We start from the raw sequence: 27047 nt of genomic DNA on the forward strand, positions 1-27047 counted from the left end.
CATTGCCTAATTATGCAGCGCTGGGCAGTACTGCATGTATTTATGAGGAGTGACTAGGTATAGGTGAAGACCTTCATCCAAAACCCAGGCTCATGAGCCTATCTCTTAGCTTCATCACAGCACCAGTGATGAGATAGTGAGCGGTGTTATTAATATTTTTTTATTTTTTGGGGTGTTTTTATTTAACAGCCTTTAAATGCACTTTGTACAATTATAATAGCTGTACTGAATCAGAAAAAAATGGCGCTGAACATTTTCTTCTAGTTCATATGTGAAGGAAATGAAAATATTCCCATTTCATATTTATGTGTTTCCCTTCGCCACAGTCACCTCACAGAAACCGGTCCTTATCCAGTTTGGATGTTACCATTTGCTTTCTGGCTCCTGTGGTCTAATTGTTCTTAAATCTAGTTTGTGAGAGGTGCTTATATAGTCCCTCTTTTGCCTCAGTGGGTGCTCCCACAGCAGGTCCTCTGCGTATTGTACTACATATTGTCCTACTTTAATGCCTGTGGACTGTTCCGGTTTAGAAAATCTGGTCACCAAAAAAAGCGTCAGCTGCGCATGTAAAAACCTGATCTGGTTCACACAGTAAAGATCAGCAGATTTTTACATCCACAGCCATCCCTTACAACAGAAAAATCTGAAAGACATATGGATATATTATTTTATTTGTAAGTGACACCAAAGTGTGATGCAGTGGGGTTTCCATGAGTGTCAGGAGTGGTCAATGCAAATGGTGACCTGCATTTTATTAACATTTTCAGTATTCAGAAACAACCGCAATGCCTTCTACACACTCCATGCACGTCTAGATTTAAGCCTGGGCGTCCCTTACTTATTAGTCTTCTGAAAGTTTAGAGTGCAAGAAAGAGCTGAAACTATACATTTTTTAAGGCGCTTCGGAAGAATAAAATAGTTTACTTGAGAAAATACTTTTTATATGAAGTAAACATACAAACTGTAGATTTATCCCAATGCCACATCTGCATATTTTCTGCAATGTACAAGGTCTACAGGCATAAGACAGGGCATTTGCTGTGATCCTAAATGTTGGATGTGGGATGTTGTGAACTATAAAAAAGGTGGAAATATCCATGTTGTGTGATCTAATTCTACGAATGTGACATTGATACGTTTTCGGGCAATTGATCTCTCTTTCTAAATCTACTACGCAATACATTCTTTGTTCCTTCAGACCCCATTGTAGTCACTTAGAAGATGAATCTCTAGTTCAGGATATTTTGTTGTATTTATTGTGAAGTTGATGATATTTTGCTACTGAAGACTCTGAATCTTCCACTGAGAGTGTACCTCAGAATTGCTGGAATCGTTTTAGGATTTAATGGTAGGTTCATATTTGATTCCTCTCTGTTACTGATTTGAGTTTTTTGACATTTCCTCCAGGGAGACTGTATATTTGTTTGCTTTGTGAACCGAGCATCAGCCTCCTACCCCTCTCCCAGGGACATTATTTAGCGTTGTAAGTTTTCTTGTTTCCATTCAATCTTCTCGGTGATTATTCTTCTACCTCTGGCACGAGGTAGAAGAATCTTCTTAGGTTTTTTTAAACTCAACCCCCCAGACTGGTAGAATAAGTCACTTTTAAACACACCAACCTTAAAATGTGAATGCCAGTGGTTCAAAGTCACTAAAATTCCTTGATTGATAGATTTCAGAAGTTAAGTATTAGAATTAAGATACACCATTTTGGAAAACGCCAGTTAGTTTAAAACTCCCTAAAGATTAGTTAGGAGTACAGTGCATTATTCTTCTACCCTCCACCAGTGTGCGGACTCATGCAACCCAAGTTAGTACATTTGACCTGGTTAAAGGGTTGGATTCTGTCACCACCACTGAAAACTCAGGAGCCCTCCGGGAGAATCTCTGAGCCAGTATTCAGACACAGAACACTGCTTTGCTTTGGTGATGAGTAAAATATGTACTTTTCACGGCAGTGTCAACACCTTAGGAAAACTGTGGCCCGCACAATAAGGTCTCTCCTTCAGAAGCTTGCTATTCTGAGGTTCTCTTTTAGCCAGCTTGGAATTATTTCAGCATTGCTGGGCAGTGTATCCATCCAACCGCCCCCTTTCAGGGCAAAAACTAAATGTACAGCCACTCCATATGCCACGGGGGCTAATGGAAGGACGCGTCTGGCCCATACCATGCACAAATGCTTAGGAGCTATAAGTATCATTGCTGCATGTATGAATCACCTCGAGGTGTCACTGCTGAACATAACACATTCTGACTATCCATGTATTTAGTCATTTTATAAAGCACTGCATGCCACCCTTCAGTCACCTCTGAGCACTATAGTGTCAGGTCAGCATATACGAAGCTTTGAGTGGCGATTAGTGTCGTTGATGTGTTTGCTATTCTCTGACTGGCCACTCGGTCCCTCCGCTACAAATAGGATTCTTTAACTAACATGTCGCTGATGCCATGTACTGACTGGTCACTATATGTCACAGTTGTTCTTGTTATTCTCTCTCTCTCTCTCTGCAGTGTTGCACATCCCAGTCTCTGACCATTCGCTGTCACTCTGGCACATCCTATACTCTGCCACTAGGTGTCACAACTAAGCACGCTCAACAGTGACTGACCACTAGTTGTCGCTGCTGCTTTAACTGCTCACCAGCAGTATTAGTCTGAACTTTTCTCAGGACCATTAAGGTTGATTTAAGTCCCCCCTCAAACCCGCGAGAGTCATCAAGAGTTTAGGCTCACATTCTGTAACTAGTGCACAATGGGTTGTTTATGCAATGCTAGTTTACGAGAATGCGCATGCTAGAGGTGGGAATGTAGCTCTGTGTCTGCCCCCTGGCTCTGCTCCCGGAAAGGTTGGAAATCTTGAAGGGCAGAAGGGGTCATGCAGAAGTAGGCTTCTCAGACTTTTACTTTAAATGCTTCAGGCTGCGAAGGTTAGCGGGAGCCAGAGGTTTCCGCCGCTTTGGTTTCTCCTTGCTGCCTTTCGATGGTTTCGGCCTGTGAAGAAAAGGCTAATTCCTTTAGGGGACAGTAAGGGAGGTCAGATACTGCAACATGAAAGTGCTCCCATCCCCTGTAGCCCCCCTCCCCCAAAGATATCCTTATGGTAGATAATCTGTGAGTGGAATAGAAGGAAGGGGAGATGGTAGAAGCAAAAGAAAGAGGTGGGGAGTACAAAACAAAGAGTAAGGGAAGGCGAGAAAATGAGGGTGACTTAGTGAAAATAGAATATTAACTATGGTGCAGAGAGAAGTAGTTGGCAGCAGAGACTTAAGGCATGACCACTCACCGCTCTGGCTTTAATTTCGAATATTTCTTTGGTCTGCAATACAAAGAAGATAACGTCAGACTGTAAACAAGCCACTGACTATGTGGCTGGCTAACGCGCAGGTTGCAATTCTGTGGAGATGCAGCGTACAAGTGCTTAAGCGCCACGGCTAAGATGTTTGCCCCGGCTGTGCCTTAGAAGCTACCACCAAAGTAGGAAGGTGAGATGATGGAGCAACTAGACTGCACTGTCAGTTGCAGCTGTCCCTACTGCCAACAATCTTCTTCTAGTGTGTCATGGCCGAATTATCCACTGGTGGTCTTTATTACTCTAATCCTCTCTTCCTCGTCTCAGTATGTCATGAGGTTGCCGCCAAACTCCTCACAGAGTAAGGAACGGGAAGAGAACTGATGTATGAGTGGGTAATCTGTGTTTTGGTATAGTGCTCACCATGCTCATCATGAATTGGCTGTGTCAGCCCATAAAAAACAATGGGGCATATGTATGAAAGCTTGGTTTTGCGTTTCTCAAATAGCAAATTTTATAGAGTCGCTATTTGAGAATCGCAAAACGAGATGTAAAAAAGATTTGTGAATCCTAGATATTCCTTAATTACGAATCGCAAAGTGCGATTCGCCATTAGGGAAACCCTTCCCATTTATTCCTATGGGCCTAGAGGCCCATAGGAATGAATGGGAAGACATTCTCAATTTGCGATTAGCAATTAGAGAATTGAAAATTGAGAATGCAATTTCAAGGTTGCAAGGGTGTCAAAAGGACACCCTATTGCACCCCTGAAATAAGCAGGGGTGCACATGTGGCGCACAGACATGCCCTAAGGGCATGTATGTGCGCCACGTTGCACTTTGAAAAATAAAAATAAATGAATTTTTCAAAGAAATCCCAAATTATTACCAACTTGAAGTTGATAGTAATTTGCGATTCCTTAAATGCAATCGCAAAATAGGGAATTGCAAATTTTGCGAGGCAGTTTTTCATTAGTACTTACCACTAAGCCCAATTGCGATCGCTACTGCCGAAATTCTGCAAATTTAGGTGTTTGCGATCGCAATTTGGAATGATACATATGGCCCAATGAGGCCTCCTTCAAAACATCTAGTGATCATCTGCACTGCAACCTCACACACGTGCTAAGGTCTCGGGCCAAGTGGGGGAGCCCGAGCATCCCAGATGTGCCTTTTATGTTTTACCATATTTGTAAGGTTAGCACTGCAGCAAAGGTTGCAGCCTGGAGCATCTTTGAGATGCAGAAGTGCAAACAGAAATCAAAAAACACTCCAGGCATCTTAAAGCTTTTCCTGGACTTAAGCACATTCAGATTTGCTCCAAGTGGAAGTCTTTGTGAATATCCTATTTGTTGGCTTGGGTAAATCTTAGATGCTCAAGTGCATCTCTTCATTTGCTCTAGGATAATAGTGTGAATCGTGCCAGTGTAGTTTACATCGTAGGGGCTCATTACGATATGGGATGGAAGCCTCAGTTCGACACAGTCTCGGATTCGGGTCCGACCGACTTGCGGTCAGCGCTTCCGACCACTGGATTACGATGCGACTAAACACTGTTCATTTGGATTCCCATTGTTTCCAATGTGAGCCTGTGTTATGCCCAACAACTGTTCGTAACAGAGGCTTCTATGGGGAAATGAGTGTGTGCAGGAAAACTCTGTCGCAGGCTCCCCGCGGTGCCTGCCACACAGTGCAGGGTTTTACAGGGGGGGGTGGGGGGGGGGGGGGGGGTGGTGTCCCTTATGTACCACCTTGGCCATCAAACGTAGACCGCTGGAGCTAGGTGGCCCTGCCAGGGGCCCCCAGTCTCTTTCCGACAGCCTTTCCATGTCCGACAGGCCGACACAGAAAGGCTGTTGGAAATCGACATCGTAATCCCGACGGCAGAAACGCTGTCCTTAGGGGTGTAAAATATGGTTGCAACTGAAACGAATACTCCACAAGTCGTTTGAAACCGAGTTCGAATAACTGTGCGGTTAACGTTCCAAGCGTGAACATTGTAACCAAGCGGTCGGAATGTAATCTGACCAAGTCGGTCGGAAGGGCTCCGACACGGTCGAGGAGATTACGCCTGTCGGGAGGCGCCTTTCCGTTCGACATCGTAATGAGCCCCTAAGAGTAAGATTCTCCAAGCTGGTTTATATTTTACACACCAGGAATGAGCAAATGGGGTCCTGTCCTGGAGTCAGCAAGCGAGGCTAGCATTAGAAAAGGTCAGTTCATCTCAGCCTTTAATGCACAGTTCTGAGCATACCCTTTGTGGCTGAAGCACAAAGTATTTCTCCCTGAGTATCTGTCTTTTATTCCTGGCTATTTTAGAATAATATCAGAGAGACTTACAGAAAAGGTTTTGTAAATTAGGCCCTGTGTGTGTTGTGGCTTGGCTCTTGTTATGCACATGATAGGTGCTCTTGTACGGGCCAAAAAGTTGAGGCTGCTGCATGGAGTGCAGGACTTCAGGTTTATGAAACTGGCGACTAGAGCCTATGTGTGTAAGTGTGTTTGCGTATGTTGGACATGTTCTTCTGCCATGTGAGTAGAATATCAATTTAAGCTTTCTCTTGTGTTGATTATTTGCTTGTGCAACAGTGTTGTTCCTGTGCCTTTTACAGTGTTTGTGTATGTATGGCAGGTTGTTACATTATGTTTGTTGTGTCTGCAGAGGGTGTTAAGCTATGGCTGTTTGTACATTTCGCTTATTTTAAGGTTTTCAGTTATACATGATGTGTGTATTGTTTTGTATTTGCACAACATATATTAAGCAGTCTTTGGATTCAATTATGTGTGTATATCACAAGTGTGTGTGCTTCTGTAACTTAGATATATATAGCGGGTGCATTGGGTGTGTGCAAATAGAATGTACTTGCTTTGATAACAGGTATCACATCTATGAGCCTGATGTAAAGTTTGATAGAGGGGCACTCTCTCGCAACTGCAATGGAGTACCCTCTCCGCAAACCCGTTGTCTGCCCACCAAATTTACAGGCAGGCCGACCTTAAATATCTAGACGATGTAGCCTAATAAAGCCCCATCGCCAAATTAGTGCCCTGCTGGAGTTTTGCAGATTCGCGTGCCCACCCAAATTAGAGCATGTGTTCTTTAAGCCAATTTTCACTGCCCTTCACCATTGTGTAACACCTAGCAGTTAGGGACAGTGAAAACATTTAAATGGCTCCCACTCCATGGGAAGGAGCTCTTATGGTGTGGATGGTCATTCGGTTTGATGTTTCAAATCCAAAATTCCACTTCAAGAGTTTGTTTTTGAAAAATCCAATAACATGTTAAAAGTTTCCAGCACGTCGTCAATTTGAAGGTTGTCTGTCAAACTTTTAACACATTGACAGATACCGCCGTGATGTCAATTCCTGTCAATGACTCAAGATGTACGCAGGGCCGTTGGACATCTCTAACGTGGAGAACGGATCCTCCATCAAGGAGATGGAATGTTTTACTCTGTTGCCTTGAGAGTACATACCATAATCTATACTCTAAATCAGGCCCTCAGTCAGTAGTTTTGTACATTGTATGCCTATAGGTAGATATACACAGTTGCATGTGCAGACCCAGGCTAGGAATTTAAGCTGTAGGTGGCACCTCTATCAAAGGTATCTACTACAGTGCAGAGTGCACCGCCCTATGTAGTACCAATGACATCACCACTCACACGCTGCACTAGTCACAGGTTCTCAGGCCTGGCAGAGGTATTGGAGTACGTGTAAAAGTAATAAACCTATTATCCGCTCAGCAGCTGGACTATATGTAGAGACCAGTGCTTAGATAAACTCGCACAGTGAGGTTTCCATCTGCCCCTGAAAGTTGGCCTGCCTTAGGCGGAAGGCCGATCTCAGATTATGCGCCAACAACACTGTACATACAAATTGTGGTGATAACCCGGGCTTATCCAGGAACATTCCACGTCAGGCCAATGAAGCTTCAAAGCCTACCTGATTAGATAACCAGGTCTATTGAAAGAACGGTATCAGCAGAGGTGTGTGCCTCGGCGCACGCCATACACGACCACACTCACTGGCAAGCGCAGGTAAAGTGTCAGAACACCTTAACAATATATTGCAATAGCTAAGGATCCTCTGAATATTCACACCCTTCTGTCGATAGCCAACTCAAAAAGAAATTCAGAAAGTATTTAGTTACAAATGTTGTAGCCTCTCTTTGTCATTGGGTGTAAAGGTGACCTATCCCAATGTCACAGCTACTATATAAAAAGCTTGATCTCTGACAAAGGCCTTCATTCTGATGTCACAGGGGCAGGCATTTCAGACAAACCTTTAGACAAAAGCTATTCATTCCATGTATGTTTATGTTATGTATGGCACTCGTAGAGAGCCTCTGTCATTTATTTCAGTTTCTGAAAGTCATAACTCCTTGCTATGACATCACGACTGTTGATAACAAAACTGGTTATCAACTGTTGTGATGTCATAATGGCCTTGTCTGCTTTGATTGAAAGCAGAAAGCTCAGCTGCAGGAGGGGGAAGGAAGGCAGGGAAGGTAATGGGTTTCGGTTAAGGGTAGCATGTAAGAAATACATTTTTCACATTTGCGTCAAGGAGGAGAGAGCATGTTATGTATAGCTCTCCCATTATCCTCTGCCCCTGTGCACTAGTTGAAGGCAGAGAAGATGATTTTGAAGGTCATACATAACATAAAATTATAGATGTGTAAAAATTGAATTACGGTGGATGTTTAAACATTCCCATACATCACTATTACCCATCTATAATTCTATGTCAGGACCGGAGGCTTCGGATTATGCCCTTCTTCCTTCACTTTATTTCATCACAGCAGCAAGAAAGACACAGTAAAAAACGACTTTTCCCATGAACACTTGGGAAACAGGAAAAACAAACATAAGTCCTTTGTCGGTCTTCACACTCTGGCAGCTCCCATCATGCCCCTTTGCTGCTTCCTCTTCTTCTTTCTTCGCTGCCCAGCAGCAAGTTAAGTGTGTTTTTCTCTCTCTCCTGGGCTGTTGGGGTTCTGTGAGGTTGGCGTTTTCGTGATTTTGCAAGCGCTGGTGTATTTGAACCCTTACAGGTCCCCTGTGTGATCGCGGGACACTTCTGCGCTCCTCACGTGTATTTTCGCCCTAGTAGAGTGCGGTGTGGCTCTCCCGCCGCCAGGAGGCAGGCTTCTCTCTTGGTGGCTTGAGCGCGGAGGTGCATTTTCCAGCAGCGTTTTTGGCACGCTTGTCACCACTAGTAGACCTGGCCCTGTTCACCCGGTCCTGACACCCTGCGGGGTCGTAATTAGGTTTTCCCCATAAGTTTGGCACGCCATGAGTGCGTTGTATATTGGTCAGTTCTGACACCCTGAGGGGTCGTAATTGCGCTGTGTGTGGCACGAAGGGGGCACTTTGACCGGGTGGTGCCCTGAAAGCTAGAGGGCTGCAGCGTCCCAGGGCTTGCTCCCGTGAATTGGTGCTGTGGTGCCCCCATATTTTCTGGGCTATTCCCCAGGCTACATACAGTGCCCGTGAGGGATCTGGGAATTCGCTGCGCTGATACTCCCTTGTCCTGCAGAGCCCAACTTACCTCAGTATGCAGGGGGAGTCAGGCCAGTACTTTGAGGAGGACCCTCTGAATTATGCCCCCTGGGACGACGACTTTTACCAGGCGGTGGACGACTCCATATATAAAACGGTAGACCAGGCCATGGTCCCCCTGGAACAGCGCCTCACGGCGCGGCTGGATGAGGCATATGCGAAACTGGCCTCCCTTATTCCAGCGGCGTCCCCGGCCCCGGGTCTCCACCCATCCCCAACGCCCCCCCTCCTAAGAAGCCTTGCACCAAGGGGGTGGACCCAGAGGCTTTTGCCCGGGTTAAGAGCGCCTTCATGGCGCACGTTGGGGCTCAACCTGTTCCCATTCTCCCTGGGGAGGTGCCCCCCCCCCAACCCCGCGTACTATGTCCCCTGAGCCGCAGCAGGACGATGACTCTCCAGATACGGATGAGGAAACCTGCTCCTCTAGGTCATGGCTCCCCTCTCAACCTTCCTCATCTGCGGGGCCTTCGGACATGTTGGACCCCGATGATATTGTGCAGCCCCGGTCCTCTGACTGGATTCCGGGTGACAAAGTGGCCCAATACGTGGTGAACCGTCTTAGGAGGCCCGTAGACAAGGACGCTCGCAGCCGCCTGTGTCCCCGCCCTACCTTAGAGGGAAGGGTGGCGCTGACCCCAGATATCGACCAGAAGATGGCCACATTCCTGGCTAAATTTGTCAAAGACCCTAGGAAGGGTATTGATAGGTCCTGGCGCACCTGCCAGGACAAGCTGCTGGACGCAGTAGGTCCCATGACAAAGATTCTCGACATGGCGGAGGAGGCCAAAGTCTCGGGTGCTCTAATATCCCCGGAAGTCCTTTCTAATTGGGCGCAGCACGCTATTATTTTTCCTGGCAATGCCAATTGTGCCCTCTCTATAAAGAGAAGGAGGTCACTATTGATTAAGATCGACCCCAAGTTGGGTGACCTCACCTCTTCGGAGGCTGGCGCGGTGGCGCAGGGCGGTCTCTTTGGAGACCTGTTTATTAAGGAGCTTGGTAAATTTGTAGCGACCTTTACCTCCTTGGACCGGGCTCAGTCCAATATTAAAAAGGTTTTGCAAATATATTTATATTCCCCTTTTTCTTCTTTACTTTTTCCCCTTATTGTTAACCCTTTTCCCCCTCTTCTCCTCTCCTTTTATTTCTTTTTATGCCTACTTCTCTGCCTAATAAAATCTTTTTGAACTGAAAAAAAAAAGGTTTTTGCCCCTTGGGTTTTTGACAGGGCTGGACGTGGCAGGGGCCGCTCGTTCGGTCGAGGCACCACCTCCGACAGGGGGCAAGGCTCCGGAAGAGGGCAGTACCAGGACAATGCCCGCTTCAATATTTTCTACCCCACAAGAGGACAGAAATTCCCAGCCGCGGAGGACAGAGAGGCCAGCAACAAGGTGCTGGACGAGGTGAGTGTGCTGCCTTCTGCATGCGTGCGGGTTGGGGGGCGCCTAGCGCAATTTCTACCAGCGTGGGTTTCTCTCACAAGCGATGCTTGGGTGCTGCAGACGGTTCACGGCTTCCAGCTGGAGTTCCATGGCCATCCGTGTCAGCTTCAACGCCCCCGCCCAATTACCTTTTCTCAGCGCGATGCAGACTTGGTGCGCGAGGAGGTTGTTGCCCTCCTCCACAAAGGGGATATTTGTTGCACATGCGAACATCCTGGCGGTTTACTCAGCAACCACTTTTTGGTAGACGAGGTCGACGGGGGTCGTCGACCGGTCATCAATTTGAAGGAATTCAACGAATGGCTGGTATACCGCCATTTTAAGATGGAGGGTATTCACCTCCTGAGGGATGTGTTGCGCCCATCAGACTGGATGGTCAGACTCGACTTAAAAGACGCCTACTTGGCGGTCCCGGTCTTTCCCCCACACCGTCGTTTTCTCCAGTTCAGGTGGGACGGTCAATTCACCACGCTACCTTTCGGGCTCTCCTCGGCGCCGTGGTGTTTCACAAAGGTATTACGCCCGGCGGTAGAGGCTTTGCGAGCTCGGGGTATCAGAATGATAGTGTATTTAGACAACATGCTGTTCATGGATCAGGTCCAGAGCGACTAGTATCCCATCTGCAGTTTGCTGTCGACCTGCTTCAGGGTTTGGGCTTCGTCATCAACTAGAAGAAGTCCCTTCTGGTCCCTGCCCAGTGCGTGACCTTTCTTGGGTTCAACATAAACTCGGTGTCTTCCACCTTGAGTCTTCCTACCCGGAAGATGGCAAAGATCAGGCACGAGTTATGACAGACTCTGGCGAAACCAATGATATCCTTGCGTCAGCTGGCGCGGTTGGTAGGCATGCTGTCATCCTCGATTCAGGCCATATTTCCTGGTCCTCTTCACTATCCGTCCATGCAACGCCTAAAGACGTCTCATCTCCGGAAAGGCCTCAACTGATTCCATTGTCGGAGGAGGTGAGGGACAAGATGCAGTGGTGGCTGTCGCACATGGAGGCCTGGAATGGCCGTGTGATTTTCGGCTCCACCCCAGACATAGTGATAGAATCGGACGCCAGTCGTTTGGGCTGGGTCAGATGCAGAGATTTCTCCACAGGTTACATATCAACTGCTTAGAGTTGCTAGCGGGATCCTTCGCGGTCCAGTGTTGGACCAAGGACAGGGTGCAGTCCTGTGTCCTCCTTCGGATGGACAACGTATCGGCGGTCCGGTATATCAACCATCTGGGTGGCACCAGATCCAAGATGCGGGCGGACCTGGCGAGGGATTTTTGGCACTTTTGCTGGACCATCAGGTGTCAGTCACGGCGGAGTATTTGCCGGACCGACAGAACGAGGTGGCCGATTGGCACTCCCGGCACCTCTTGGATGCCAGCGTGTGGAAGCTGGACCCTCGGGTGTTGGACCGGTGGGGTCCCTTCTCGGTGGACCTGTTTGCATCACGCCTGGACCCTCAGCTTCCGAGGTACTTCAGTTGGCGCCCGGACCCGTCAGCGGAGGCGACAGATGCTTTCCTCCAGGACTGGTCGAGCGAACAGGGGTATGCGTTTCCCCCGTATTCAATGATAACACACGTGTCAGCGTTGCTCCGTCGCCAGTCGGCGCAGGTGGTGATGATTACCCCATGGTGGAGGTCTCAAGTTTGGTTTCCGGTTCTTCTGGAACTTTCCTGGGATTCTCCAATCCTACTCCCCCATTCTCCTCACATTCTCCTCAATCCGGACCGGGTTCCCCACCGGTTAGTCCAGGACGGCTCTCGGAGGCTGATGGCCTGGAGGATCTCCGGCGTCGCTGGATGTTCCCAGGCCTTTCCGGAAAAGCAGAGGACCTGCTCTCTAAGGCCTGGGCAGTGGGCACGACCAAGAGATACAGATCAGCCTGGCATAGATGGCATCGTTGGTGTGTGCGGCGGAGTTTTGATCCTGTGGGGGCGGATGTAGTCCATGTCCTTAACTTACTGGCCGGTTTGGCGGAAGAGGGTCTGGCCTATCGCTCCATAAATACCTTTCGCTCTGCAATCTCGGGTGGTCACGATTTGGTGCAAGGTTCCCCGATTGGGGAGCACCCGTTGGTATGCAGGCTTTTGAGGGGGATCTGCCTCTCACTGCCACCTGAACCGCGTTACTCAGTCCTGTGGGACGTTAACAGGGTGTTGAATTTATTCCTTTCTTGGCAAGCGAACAGGTTTCTTTCACGTAAAGAACTCACAGCTAAATTAGCGATGTTGTTGTGCCTGGTGTCCTGTAGGCGCGTCTCGGATGTGCGGGCTCGTGACATCACGGCCAGAGTTTTTTACGGTGAGCAGGCGTACCAAGACACTGACACTGGTTATTTCATACCCAGCCTTTCCTGACTCTCCTAAGCTGTGTGTTGTACAGTGCCTCCGTGCATACGAAGAGTTAACCGAAGATACTCGCCCGCCGGGCGAATGTCAACTTCTCATTGCCCTACGGAAACATACAAGGCTGTTTCTTCCCCAACGATCCCCAGATGGGTGGGTTGGGTGATGCAGGAGGCGGGGATTGATACCAAGTGTTTTGGCGCACGTTCAGCAAGAGGAGCTATGGCCTCCAAAGCTTTTGCCCTTGGGGCTCGACTGGAAGATCTGATGAGGGCGGCCGATTGGTCCTCACGTTTAAGAGGTTTTATTTTAAGCCAGTGTTGGAAGTGGCTCGGCTGGTTGTCGACAAGCATTGAACTGGCATAATCCGAAGCCTCCGGTCCTGCCATAGAATGAGAATTTGCCTAGCCTTCGTGCTGGTAAGTTCCAATTCTTTTAAGGACTCGGGGGTGAGGATTATCCCTCCCAATGGCTTCCAAGAAGCGGACCCTCCGCGTACGTAGTGTAAGTAATGCATTTATGAAATTTGTATTCAAGTCTACGGTTGCTATGCCTGTCGTTCTGCTTTAGGTGATGTGACATACGACAGGGAAGAGCAGTTTTGACGGTAGGCTTTTGTTGAAGGGAATGACGGTCCCAAGCAGGATGCGTGAGAATGCCAGAAGATGGGCTTCGCGCAAAGAAAGAGGAAGAGGAGTGTGAAAACCGACAAAGGACTTATGTTTGTTTTTCCTGTTTCTCAAGTGTTCATGGGAAAAGTAGTTTTTTACTGTGTCTTTCTTGCTGCTGTGATGAAATAAAGTGAAGGAAGAAGGGCATAATCCTCGCCTCCGAGTCCTTAATAGAATTGGAACTTACCAGCACGAAGGCTAGGCAAATTCTCATTCTATATGTTTGGCTTTTTTCTTTTTCTTTATTGCTTGTGGCGTTAGGTCGTATTTCCTTCCTTAGTTTTGTTCTTCCTATACTCTGTCTTTTTATTTAAAAGCTCAATTTCTGGCTTTATACTTTTGCCTCTTGTTGCAGGTTATAGAGTTTCCCTTCCTAAGTGAAGCATCCATCTTCATGGAATTCGCAACTTACACAATTCATGCTTAGTGTACTTCCTAAATGCAGATGGGCCATGGCCTGGAATAGTGTGCTTCCAGTACACCCCATGAGGACAGCAAAGTGATGGTTGGAAACACAGCAGGTTAGCAGCCGCCGTATGTTTTATTTTGAGGTAGAAGTATTGGAAGCATTGCAGGAAGATAGAAGCCCTTCCTCTTACAACAAACTATTAATAACTTGGCCTTGCACTCTGATCCATTATATCAGTGCTCCTGCAGGTGATTCATTTTGCAGAGTGCGTAACAAATACCTCAGCCAAAACATTTTTAATCAAACGTGGAAGTGTCGACTCAGATCATAGTTACCAAAAACAAAATCTTGGAGTACATTACTGGAGGTAGGGGGCTGTGAAACCCGCTAAATTCTCCCCTCGCCATGGGAGAGGACTTCCAAGGTAAGGGCAGCATTGTTTGTTTGTTTTTTTCCAAAAGAAAATGCAGTTTCTGGATTTTCTTTTTTTAAATAGAAAAGAAAACTGTTTCGTGCAAGGTTCCTTCATGCTGACTGAGCCCTGCACCAAACAGCAAAATGCATGGACAGGAACCGCTTGGACAGCAGTTCCAGGCAATGCTTTCTAAATGACCACCAGCTTGACGGTCATTTATAAATCTGAGGGTCAGTCCCTCCAACAGCACCGCCTTCAAGGCGGATTCTGTTAATGCATTTCACTGTTTGGTGCAGAGCTCTGTCAACATAATGAAGCCCCACACCGAAGAGTTTTCTTTTTTTATTTTCAAAATGAAAGTCCCGCAATGAGAGATTTATACCTAATTTGAAGCATGTCTACTAGAACACATGTTTTTTCCAAGACCACCTCTGATTAATGGCATCCCACCTAAGGAGAGTTGGCGTTTACATTAACTTCTATCTAAACAAATGATTTTCAAGGGAACAGGCTGGTTTCTGGTCTGCAAATCAACCCATTCCACTTTGTCATTTTCTAATGCTTCTCCATATGCTGAGAGAGGGTATATCTATAGATATGGACTGCATGTTAACCACAGTATGTCCGAAAGACTGGATTCACTCTAAAACAGTTTGCCAGCAGCGTGGCCGAAGGTTTAGGGTCCAAACAGGGGGCCTCCTATGCTCTATCTCTCTACCTGCGCAAAAAACAACCCATCAAATTGTCTGTTGTTCAAGTAAATCCTTGTCTGATACTGCAGAGCCTTCGATCTCAAAAGCCCTCTGTTTTTAGGACGTATTTTGCAGATCCGCACATGGATTCAAGGTTACTGTGAGTGGACACTTTGTACTAGATTTACAGATTCAGATATGGCTATGCAGATCTGTGGCTCTCTGGGTGGATCTGGGGATGTTTTTAAAAATTAACAGTGTAATAACTTTTTTTCTGGCTTCAGATTTGCAAATTTTGAAAAAAAAACTCAGGCAAGAGGGTCGGGTCAGGGTGTAGGGCTAAGCCAGTACAGGGCCTCCTGTGCGGGTTCATGACCCGTGATACGCTTTGCTCCATTAACCATGAATAGCCAATTTCAGTGGTTTTTAGGATATGAATCATACCCATACCATCACTTTAACTGTGTTTTTTCCAGACAATTTACCTACAGGTGAATGTCTTATGAGGAAAAGAATCCATAACTCGCATGTATTAATTGTTTTTCACGTGAACACATCCGCACGCATATATATATAAGTATACAAGACATGAGGAGACCACAGGCATCAGACAAGCAAAGCAACTCTGTCAGTTTTTGTTCTACAAAGTAAATCTAGGCATGCTATTTCTCAGTGGTATGTAGCTTGTGTTATTTGGCGCTAATGAGAGTTCTAATGCCTCTCCAAGGCCATCCTGATTTTGATACATTGCGAAAGGACCCTGCATGATCAGCCTTGTTCATTACAGATATAAATCATTCATTGAAATCTGAAAAGTAGTTGCCTTGTATCTTCTATATATGACAGCCCTTAATATTTTTGCCATATCATTCTTTGAGCGAGTTTGTACACTTACATAGCAAACCTTACGGATGTAACCAGCCCTGAGGTTCTGATGGTGAAACTCAAATTGTGCAGAAAGGTCTGGGGTTTTCGTGTTCTCTATGAGGGATGAGACCCTGGTGAGCCTTTAATACCAATGATACTAAGAGTGTAAGATAGACTTTACTACTAGTGTTTCTGGATTTCTGCACTGCTCCTTTCCCCTTACCACATCTATGTACCTGGCCTGGAACACCCTGCCTACCCACCTCAGACAATACCCGTTGCTGACCCAATTCAGGAAGGACCTCAAGACCTGGCTCTTCGAATGAACACCATAGCGCAGACGAACCAGAATCACACCCCAAACCCCACCCCAGTGCCTTTATACCCTCATGGATCAGTAGCCGCTCTTTACAAACCCTAATTGATTGATTGACGTAGGCAACCCCAAAACTGTGTCTTCTTTGTTCCCAAAACACTCTCAAGGTATCTCGCTACAAAGCTCTGTATGTGACTCTTTTCTAACCAGATTTTTATCATTTGTCCTACCTAATCTTACAAAAAACTTTGAATAACACTTTATTCCACCACTTTTGTGGCTGACTAACTGTCGCATAGCAGCGTACCTGCACTCGCACTGACTGTGCTCCACAAACGGCACTTCTACCATCTGCGTGTTCAGGAACTTCGTCTTCATTATCTACAGGAATAAAAACAGAAAGAATGACAAATTCAAAAGCTGATAGACAATTTCTGTCACCTTTCGCAATAAAATTAGAGCAGGGATCTAGAGTCCATTTTGAGTCTGAGGTCCAGATTCTCAAACGTTTAACATCGGGTTAGCGTTACTTTTGTAACGCTAAACCTTTTTGGGGATTCACAAACCAACGCAAATTGGTATTTGTGTTGGTTTGTATGGAAAAGTACTGCAAGGCCGCGTGAAAGGGGAGTTACATGAGTGGGAGATGTTGTACCTGTGCTACCAGCCATGCTCTTATACACTAAACCCTACTCTCAAACATCAGTAGAAAGGGTTTAGCGCCAAAAATTAATGCAGATGAAAAACAAGCGTTAAACTGAGAAATGTTTTAATCTCTCTGTGCTTTTCCGACTTTGCTGGTATGCTGTACTGTGCAGCTAACATACAAATAAGGTAGCGCTTTTCACTTGTTTAAGCATAGTATTTTGTACAGGAAGAATACCCTTCCTGTATAAAACCTATGCTACTCACGCACACACCATAGCGCTATGGCGCTAAGGTGTGTGCGTGGCACTTTGCAACTGAAATCAGCACCGGCACTAGCGAGAGGGGAGGAGAGCGACTTTCTATGTGAATATGGCACCCTCCTGCTTCCTCCCTGTCACGCAGCGCACCATCGTAGGGTGCTGTGGTGCCTGTCAGTTTTCAGAATCTGGGCTTAAGTCTTTTAGAAAGCATGTGTGTAATATTAGTCGAGCCAGTGAACCAAGAGAAATCAGCAACATTTGTACCAGTCTAATTTTTTGCGCCAATTCCGTTGCATCTGTTTTTAAAACTGGCCAACTCTGGTCAATGTAAAGGACTGCAAGAGGACGCCCAGGCCCACGCCAAGTTTCAGACCTGGGTTTTTAAATAACAACTCAGTCCCTTCTAGAAGTTTACTTGGACCGCTCAAGCAAAATGGACTAAAAATTATACATTCTATTGGAAGCAAAAATTAATGTCACGTGGTGTGTGTGTATATGTGTGTGTATATTTTTATATATATATATATATATATATATATATACATCATTGACTTTGAGAGTATGACCCCCAATGGATTAAATTTGCATGAAGAATTAGCAGTAGACCTTGCTGAATGAATCTGTAAATATGAAATGATTATACTGTCTGCATAGCATTTTAGTTAAAATGTTTTTAACTTCCCCTCCCCTCTTTGATATTTTCTGTTTAGGTACCTCATATTTTGATGTGACTGAGTTTGGAGCGAGCAAACCTAGCCAAGCAAACTGCTTTGAAAACTAATGGAAGCGTGGGTTATGAAACACTCCTTTGATGGATATACATTTAACGAACCGTTATACATAAGGTTTGCCCACTGGGGCGTGGACTTTGCACAGAACCTCAATTACATTCATTGTAAATATTTTTTGTTAATTTGCCCACTGGGGCTTGGACTTTTCCATACTAGAATGAATACTGTGTGCTGTTGTGACGGGGTCGTTTGCCCACTTGGGCGTGGCCTCTTGTGATTCATTCGCTGAGATCATTATCACTCAAGCAAAACTGTTCTGTGTATTTGATAAAGCTTTGAGATTTTGTATCACATAATCAATGAGCTGAACGCTAGATTCACATGAAATTAACAACTATATTTTTATGTTCACAAAATCCGAATACTCAGGATATGGTGAACACGTTTGACTTGATGAATGAACCCAGTCAACCTGCCGCCAACAGTACCGTGGCGAGTAATGCATCAAAAGTATACACTATGACCCCTTTCAAACCACCATCTAGGTTCTATCCGTTGATGCTAAAGGACAATATCGACATGTTTCAGGAGCAAGTAATTGCAGATCTAAAAAACTTGAATAAAGTAACCATCAGGACGACCGTGCAAAATAAAAATAAAAAGGACAAAAAGTCACTCCAATATTACCAACTCATGACAAAAATTAAAAACAACAAGGACATCGTGGTGCGTAACGCCGACAAGGGAGGCAACGTTGTCTTGTGGCGTAAAGAGGACTACGTGCAGGAAGGATTAAAACAGCTCAATGACGAACATTGCTATGGTAAAAGCAGCAAAGCAATATGGAACAATGTCCATGCAGCCTTCCGAACAAAACTTATGGCTTGGCGTGAGCAAGGTATATTGACAACGGATGAATTTAAATATCTATGGAATCCAAATCCATCAATACCTATACTCTATTTTATACCCAAAGTTCATAAAGACACTGCAAAACCACCAGGTAGGCCGATTATATCTGCGAAAAATGGTATATTCGAAAATACTTCAATCTTTGTTGATTTTTTCTTGCAAGAATTTGTTGTCAATTTGGTTTCATATATCAAAGACACTGGTGACTTTTTGTCTAAAATGAAAGACTTTGTATGGAGTGACCAATATCTAATAATCACTTTGGATGTAACTTCCCTCTATACATCTATTAGGCACGATGATGGGTTACGGGCCTTAAAATACTATCTAGCAAGGAAAGGGTCCCAGTATGACGATCACAACAAAATGTTGCTCAACATGGTCAAGCTATGCCTAGAAAATAACCATTTTTTGTTCCAGGATAAGATGTACCAACAACGGAGGGGTGTGGCGATGGGGGCAAGCTTCTCCCCCAGCTATGCGTGTCTACACATGGGCTGGTGGGAGGAGCAGGTCCTGATGGCCAAACACTCAAGTACATTGGAAAAACATATCAAAAGTTGGTGGAGGTACATCGATGATTTGTTTTTGGTGTGGGATGGCAGTGAGGCAGATGCAATGAGTTTTATCGAGTCACTTAACCAGAACGATTTAAATTTAAATTTGACAGCCACTTGTAGTCGTTCTATGGTAACGTTCTTAGACGTAGAAGTGTACATTGATAATGGGAATATGGAAACCAAGTTGCATCGGAAACCCACGGCAGGTAACGCTACCCTGCACGCAAGCAGTGCTCATCCTAACCATCTAGTGCAGAGCATCCCGTATGGGGAGCTTCTGCGCATAAAGCGAATCTGTAGCAATGAGACCACACTCCAGATAGCGCAGGATGAATGCATCGCCAGGTTCAAAGAACGTGGATACAGCAACCAGTGTTTAAAGAAGGCTTTGCAGAAATGCAATGCTGTGAACAGGGAAGAACTACTAGGCAAGCGTACTGCCCGAGACAAACCGGATGATGCTAATAACACGTTTAGATTCATCCTAGATTACAACAAGGAACATGTAAAAGTCAGGAAAATAATCAAACAAAACTGGCATCTAATAAAACAGGATCCCATTATTGGTGCTTCGGTCCCTAGAAACCCTATGATAACGTATAGAAGGGGGACTTCAATGAAGGACACCCTAGTGGAAAACGATCCAGCTGGCCCTCCACCTAAGGGTACCTGGCTCAAACAAAGAAAGGGATTCTACAAGTGTAGGACATGTAAAGCCTGCCAGCATGGGGTTAATACCACAGAAATTTCCATGCCATTTGGGGGGCCCAATAAGACCATCACGAAAGAACTGGATTGTAAAACCGATCATGTGGTGTACGTGCTGGAGTGCCCTTGTGGTCTACGCTATGTTGGCAGTACGACCTTACCAGGACATCAGAGGGTACTCCAGCACCTACGCGCAATTAAGAACCATGACAAAACCTATCCGGTGGCTAGGCATTTTCAAAAATATCATGAAGGTGATCCTAAGGATCTAAAATATTTTCTGGTCGACTCTGTACCAAGAAACAAACGAGGTGGGGACAGAGTTAAGAACCTCAGATTGTTGGAAATGCATTATATTTTGAGCCTCGACAGTAAACAACCCAATGGTTTGAATAGTTCTGAGGAACTCCATGCTAGTTTGTAGATAAACAGACACAATTTTTTCCAATCTGTCTACAACCCTTTCATGCTGAAACTAAAACATACTATACACTGTGAGTAAAATAATCTGTATATAAATCAGTTACCCTTAGCGGGCCACCTTAAAGAACAACAAAAATAGTCCCCAAACCAAATCATAGGAGGTCACAACTTTCGGACATCATCATCACATTGTAATAGCCATAGACTGAGAACATGTTTTGCTGCCGCCAGTATTCCCTAAAAATTGAATACTCTTCTTTTTAAACCACTTAACACATTGTTATTTGCACATAGGCACTGGTATTTTTGGGATGTATATAAATGTTTTTTGTATTAGATGTGTACATTAAAATGCATTGGGGGTTACTAAGCAAAACTTTTAAAAAACATAATGGTCATGGGAGACAAAAAATAAGATAATGGCTACCTTTCCACAAATTGAGTGTATATACATATAAAAAAATGCCTTTAATTTGTTTTTTTTAATGTTTTTACCATATTTATGATATGTATTTATAACGTAATTATACCTATTTATTAATGCAATAGTGTAAAACAGATTTTTATATCTCCACTTTTGCACAGGTTATCTGATTGTGGATTTAATACAGGCCGTTGAATCAAATATGAAAAAATCTCCCAAAATTAACAGGACTAATGCATTTATGCCTGGACGACCACGGTCAACTGACCAATTGTGTAATTTATTGAATTTTGTTAACCGATTTTGGATTTACCCTTGTTTGAAAAAAAGCATTTGATTGTAAATATGGTTAATGAAATTTAGCTTTGTAAACCCATTTTGCATGGTGTTGCCACTTTAAAAGGTGTGGGTTTGAAACCCTTAAAAAAAAGCGAAAAAAAATTTCCAAAAAAAAGTGTTGTGAGTATATAAAAGTAATTTTGATAGGTGGATGGCGTCATGTGATCAAGTCCCACGTTTGGGATGAAACGCGTAATGGCTGCCCCATCTTGCTGTACCTTGGTCTGAAATGGAAAAATAAATCGAAGGATTTGCACTTGGTGGTCCGTGCTCTTTCTTTTGTGCCCCACGGGAAAGGGATTACAAAGTTGAAGAGTTTCACCGCATTGAAATAGACAGGTTTCTACTCCTCCTGTCTCCACACGGACCCCCCGGCGAAAAACGGTCTCACCTGCTGTAAAGGAGTGTTTTCGGCTTGGCAACAAGCCTTTGTCAGAATCCAGGAGGATTGACAGCAACGGAGACCCCCAACTGAGCTCAACAGGGCGAATGCAATATTGGACGGCAAAAACCCACGGGAGCACTGAGGTAAGCGCGGGACGTATGTCCAAATGCGTCTAGCGCCGAACGAGTGTTTGTTTGTGGGGTAACGTCTTCCGATAGAATCGCCACGGAAGTGAAGGCTCGGTGTTGGGTGCGGGGTTAATTGTGCACTGTAAAGGGCTGAGGCGAGCGGCCAAGTCGGGCCGGTACGAACATTCCCTTAAAGCTCCAGCCCACGCAGCAAACCTTCTAACTAGTGAGACTACAATTGTCTCATCCAGGGAACAGTGATATGGCGGCAGCCGACGCCAGAAGAGAAAGGGAAGAGGCGGCAGCAAGCATGTTTAATGACGATGTGGTGTTAGAAAAGGACCACAACACCCAAAATGCACCAGTATCCAACAGCAGTATGGGAATAAAGGAAAAAGGCAAACGGCTTGAAAAACTCATGAGAACAGAACAGAAACGCTGGTGGGAGGCAAAGTCCCTACAAAGATATATAGAAGTAGGGCGAGTACCGAGAGGACTCAGGATTTTAATTGCCCCATCATATGAAGCACCGGATCGCGACATGATGCGCGAATGGGCAGAAGCAAACTTAGAACATTCGCGCAAACTCCTCCTGATCTTAGTGAAATATGCGGAAAAGGATTGCATCAAACTGACTGAAGAAATAGACGACTTGACCAAGGAATTAGATGCAATGGAACCGCAGGACGAAGTAACTAAAATCAAAAAAGGAATGAAAAAGCGACTAAAAAAGGAGGAGGATACAATTAGAGAAAGGAAAACATACAAGTTTCATCGCGACAGGTGCGACTATGAACAAGGGAGGATATTTACCTTTGCTCGGAAATTCGATGCACTCAAGGCGGACAGCAGAGCATCCAAATTGGCAGCAAACAATGACAGACAACAGGAGGAATTAACATCTGCCTCCGGGGAAAGTTCGGCGGTAGAAAGCGGCTCTGAGGCTGAGATCCGCAACAAAGAGAAACCAACCAAGGGAAGACGACGCTCCCTAACTGAGGAGGTTGATTTTTTATGCTGGGAGCGCCTCCAGTCACTACGACCCCGGAAACCGCAAGTAAAAGAAAACAGAGGAGGAACAAACGAAGGGGGGAGAGAAGAAAGGCAAGTCGGAGAAGAAGCCTCAAACAAAAAATCACAGACGAAGAAAAAACAAAAGAAGCATTGGAGAAAATAGTTCCACTCAACAAAGGGACAAGCAGTGAAAAAACAGTGCTCAATTTGACAGATATGACTCTAAATGCTGCGGAAACACAGTTACTTGCCTTAGGACTCTCCTTTTGCCCAGAGAGTTCATTTAACTACACGAAATCTCGGGTTGACATCTATAAAAGTGTCCGAAAACTCAAATTGCGGAAATTCCATGCCCAGTCAGGGAAAATGACTGACAACGAAGATATGGGAGACGCATCGCAGACACCAGTGCAAGAATTGGCCAACAGCGATATTTCACAAAATCCAAATACTCAGGATATGGTGAACACAATGTTTGACTTGATGAATGAACCCAGTCAACCTGCCGCCAACAGTACCGTGGCGAGTAATGCATCAAAAGTATACACTATGACCCCTTTCAAACCACCATCTAGGTTCTATCCGTTGATGCTAAAGGACAATATCGACATGTTTCAGGAGCAAGTAATTGCAGATCTAAAAAACTTGAATAAAGTAACCATCAGGACGACCGTGCAAAATAAAAATAAAAAGGACAAAAAGTCACTCCAATATTACCAACTCATGACAAAAATTAAAAACAACAAGGACATCGTGGTGCGTAACGCCGACAAGGGAGGCAAAGTTGTCTTGTGGCGTAAAGAGGACTACGTGCAGGAAGGATTAAAACAGCTCAATGACGAACATTGCTATGGTAAAAGCAACAAAGCAATATGGAACAATGTCCATGCAGCCTTCCGAACAAAACTTATGGCTTGGCGTGAGCAAGGTATATTGACAACGGATGAATTTAAATATCTATGGAATCCAAATCCATCAATACCTATACTCTATTTTATACCCAAAGTTCATAAAGACACTGCAAAACCACCAGGTAGGCCGATTATATCTGCGAAAAATTGTATATTCGAAAATACTTCAATCTTTGTTGATTTTTTCTTGCAAGAATTTGTTGTCAATTTGGTTTCATATATCAAAGACACTGGTGACTTTTTGTCTAAAATGAAAGACTTTGTATGGAGTGACCAATATCTAATAATCACTTTGGATGTAACTTCCCTCTATACATCTATTAGGCACGATGATGGGTTACGGGCCTTAAAATACTATCTAGCAAGGAAAGGGTCCCAGTATGACGATCACAACAAAATGTTGCTCAACATGGTCAAGCTATGCCTAGAAAATAACCATTTTTTGTTCCAGGATAAGATGTACCAACAACGGAGGGGTGTGGCGATGGGGGCAAGCTTCTCCCCCAGCTATGCGTGTCTACACATGGGCTGGTGGGAGGAGCAGGTCCTGATGGCCAAACACTCAAGTACATTGGAAAAACATATCAAAAGTTGGTGGAGGTACATCGATGATTTGTTTTTGGTGTGGGATGGCAGTGAGGCAGATGCAATGAGTTTTATCGAGTCACTTAACCAGAACGATTTAAATTTAAATTTGACAGCCACTTGTAGTCGTTCTATGGTAACGTTCTTAGACGTAGAAGTGTACATTGATAATGGGAATCTGGAAACCAAGTTGCATCGGAAACCCACGGCAGGTAACGCTACCCTGCACGCAAGCAGTGCTCATCCTAACCATCTAGTGCAGAGCATCCCGTATGGGGAGCTTCTGCGCATAAAGCGAATCTGTAGCAATGAGACCACACTCCAGATAGCGCAGGATGAATGCATCGCCAGGTTCAAAGAACGTGGATACAGCAACCAGTGTTTAAAGAAGGCTTTGCAGAAATGCAATGCTGTGAACAGGGAAGAACTACTAGGCAAGCGTACTGCCCGAGACAAACCGGATGATGCTAATAACACGTTTAGATTCATCCTAGATTACAACAAGGAACATGTAAAAGTCAGGAAAATAATCAAACAAAACTGGCGTCTAATAAAACAGGATCCCATTATTGGTGCTTCGGTCCCTAGAAACCCTATGATAACGTATAGAAGGGGGACTTCAATGAAGGACACCCTAGTGGAAAACGATCCAGCTGGCCCTCCACCTAAGGGTACCTGGCTCAAACAAAGAAAGGGATTCTACAAGTGTAGGACATGTAAAGCCTGCCAGCATGGGGTTAATACCACAGAAATTTCCATGCCATTTGGGGGGCCCAATAAGACCATCACGAAAGAACTGGATTGTAAAACCGATCATGTGGTGTACGTGCTGGAGTGCCCTTGTGGTCTACGCTATGTTGGCAGTACGACCTTACCAGGACATCAGAGGGTACTCCAGCACCTACGCGCAATTAAGAACCATGACAAAACCTATCCGGTGGCTAGGCATTTTCAAAAATATCATGAAGGTGATCCTAAGGATCTAAAATATTTTCTGGTCGACTCTGTACCAAGAAACAAACGAGGTGGGGACAGAGTTAAGAACCTCAGATTGTTGGAAATGCATTATATTTTGAGCCTCGACAGTAAACAACCCAATGGTTTGAATAGTTCTGAGGAACTCCATGCTAGTTTGTAGATAAACAGACACAATTTTTTCCAATCTGTCTACAACCCTTTCATGCTGAAACTAAAACATACTATACACTGTGAGTAAAATAATCTGTATATAAATCAGTTACCCTTAGCGGGCCACCTTAAAGAACAACAAAAATAGTCCCCAAACCAAATCATAGGACGTCACAACTTTCGGACATCATCATCACATTGTAATAGCCATAGACTGAGAACATGTTTTGCTGCCGCCAGTATTCCCTAAAAATTGAATACTCTTCTTTTTAAACCACTTAACACATTGTTATTTGCACATAGGCACTGGTATTTTTGGGGTGTATATAAATGTTTTTTGTATTAGATGTGTACATTAAAATGCATTGGGGGTTACTAAGCAAAACTTTTAAAAAACATAATGGTCATGGGAGACAAAAAATAAGATAATGGCTACCTTTCCACAAATTGAGTGTATATACATATAAAAAAATGCCTTTAATTTGGTTTTTTTAATGTTTTTACCATATTTATGATATGTATTTATAACGTAATTATACCTATTTATTAATGCAATAGTGTAAAACAGATTTTTATATCTCCACTTTTGCACAGGTTATCTGATTGTGGATTTAATACAGGCCGTTGAATCAAATATGAAAAAATCTCCCAAAATTAACAGGACTAATGCATTTATGCCTGGACGACCACGGTCAACTGACCAATTGTATAATTTATTGAATTTTGTTAACCGATTTTGGATTTACCCTTGTTTGAAAAAAAGCATTTGATTGTAAATATGGTTAATGAAATTTAGCTTTGTAAACCCATTTTGCATGGTGTTGCCACTTTAAAAGGTGTGGGTTTGAAACCCTTAAAAAAAAGCGAAAAAAAAATTCCAAAAAAAAGTGTTGTGAGTATATAAAAGTAATTTTGATAGGTGGATGGCGTCATGTGATCAAGTCCCACGTTTGGGATGAAACGCGTAATGGCTGCCCCATCTTGCTGTACCTTGGTCTGAAATGGAAAAATAAATCGAAGGATTTGCACTTGGTGGTCCGTGCTCTTTCTTTTGTGCCCCACGGGAAAGGGATTACAAAGTTGAAGAGTTTCACCGCATATATATATATATATACATATATACATATATATATATATGTGTATATATATATATACATGTATATATATGTATATATATATGTATATATATATATATATATATGTATATATATATATATATATATATATATATATATATATATATATAATCTCAAATCAAAGCCATTGTAATATCCTCTCTTATGGCCATCTCGAAGAAGACTTTGCTACGGTGAACCCAGATGCATAAATATTTCTCTTTGGTAAAATTCTCAGGACGCCGGGGCTGTCATGCTCCATATTCTAGATTATAATGCTCGGATTAGTTACTGATAATAGTAATTGCTCCGAATTTGCCTTATTGCTCCTGTGACCTTCACTGTGGGCTGAGTTTATTTCACGGTACAGGCACCAAATTGCCATTCACTGGTCCAAATAAATGAGAACACAGATACTTCCTCCTTAAACCCTCATCTGAAAGATGAAGGCCATGAAAGAGGCTCACACATTCACCTAATCCTGTTATGGAGGCCCAAACACGTCTAAAAGGGAGTGTGTGGCGTAGGTACTGGGAGAAGGAAGTAATAAAGATCCCTGACAAAGGAGCCAGGAATGACCTCATCATCCCCTCCGTCGTCTCATTCCTTTCTCTTTGGGGATATACCACTGTATTATGTCTTACAATTGCCTGTTAGACAAACGGCAGATGCCGCTCCATCAGCGGCATGGCCATACGTGTAGGCTAAGACACACATTGTTGAAATGATCGACCAGGTCACACAGATAAGATTGAAGCATTCAACTAG

General features: G+C 44.3%; 1 protein-coding gene across 2 annotated transcripts in view; it reads right to left on the minus strand.

The window, feature by feature from the left end:
• VEGFB (vascular endothelial growth factor B) overlaps positions 1-27047 on the minus strand; it is a 315982-nt gene that overhangs the window by 21870 nt on the left and 267065 nt on the right. The window contains exons 4-6 of one of the 2 annotated variants that reach the window (XM_086938146.1): positions 16316-16389; positions 3284-3316; positions 2905-2991 (exon numbers count right to left, since the gene is read on the minus strand). In XM_086938146.1, the coding sequence (XP_086794272.1) occupies positions 2905-2991; positions 3284-3316; positions 16316-16389 (194 nt within the window). The remainder of the gene's footprint in view (positions 1-2904; positions 2992-3283; positions 3317-16315; positions 16390-27047) is intronic. The other variant, XM_086938147.1, reaches the window with a different exon arrangement.

The sequence above is a fragment of the Lissotriton vulgaris genome, chromosome 9 (assembly GCF_964263255.1).
Source record: "Lissotriton vulgaris chromosome 9, aLisVul1.2, whole genome shotgun sequence".
In the NCBI taxonomy this organism is placed as follows: Eukaryota; Metazoa; Chordata; class Amphibia; order Caudata; family Salamandridae; genus Lissotriton; species Lissotriton vulgaris.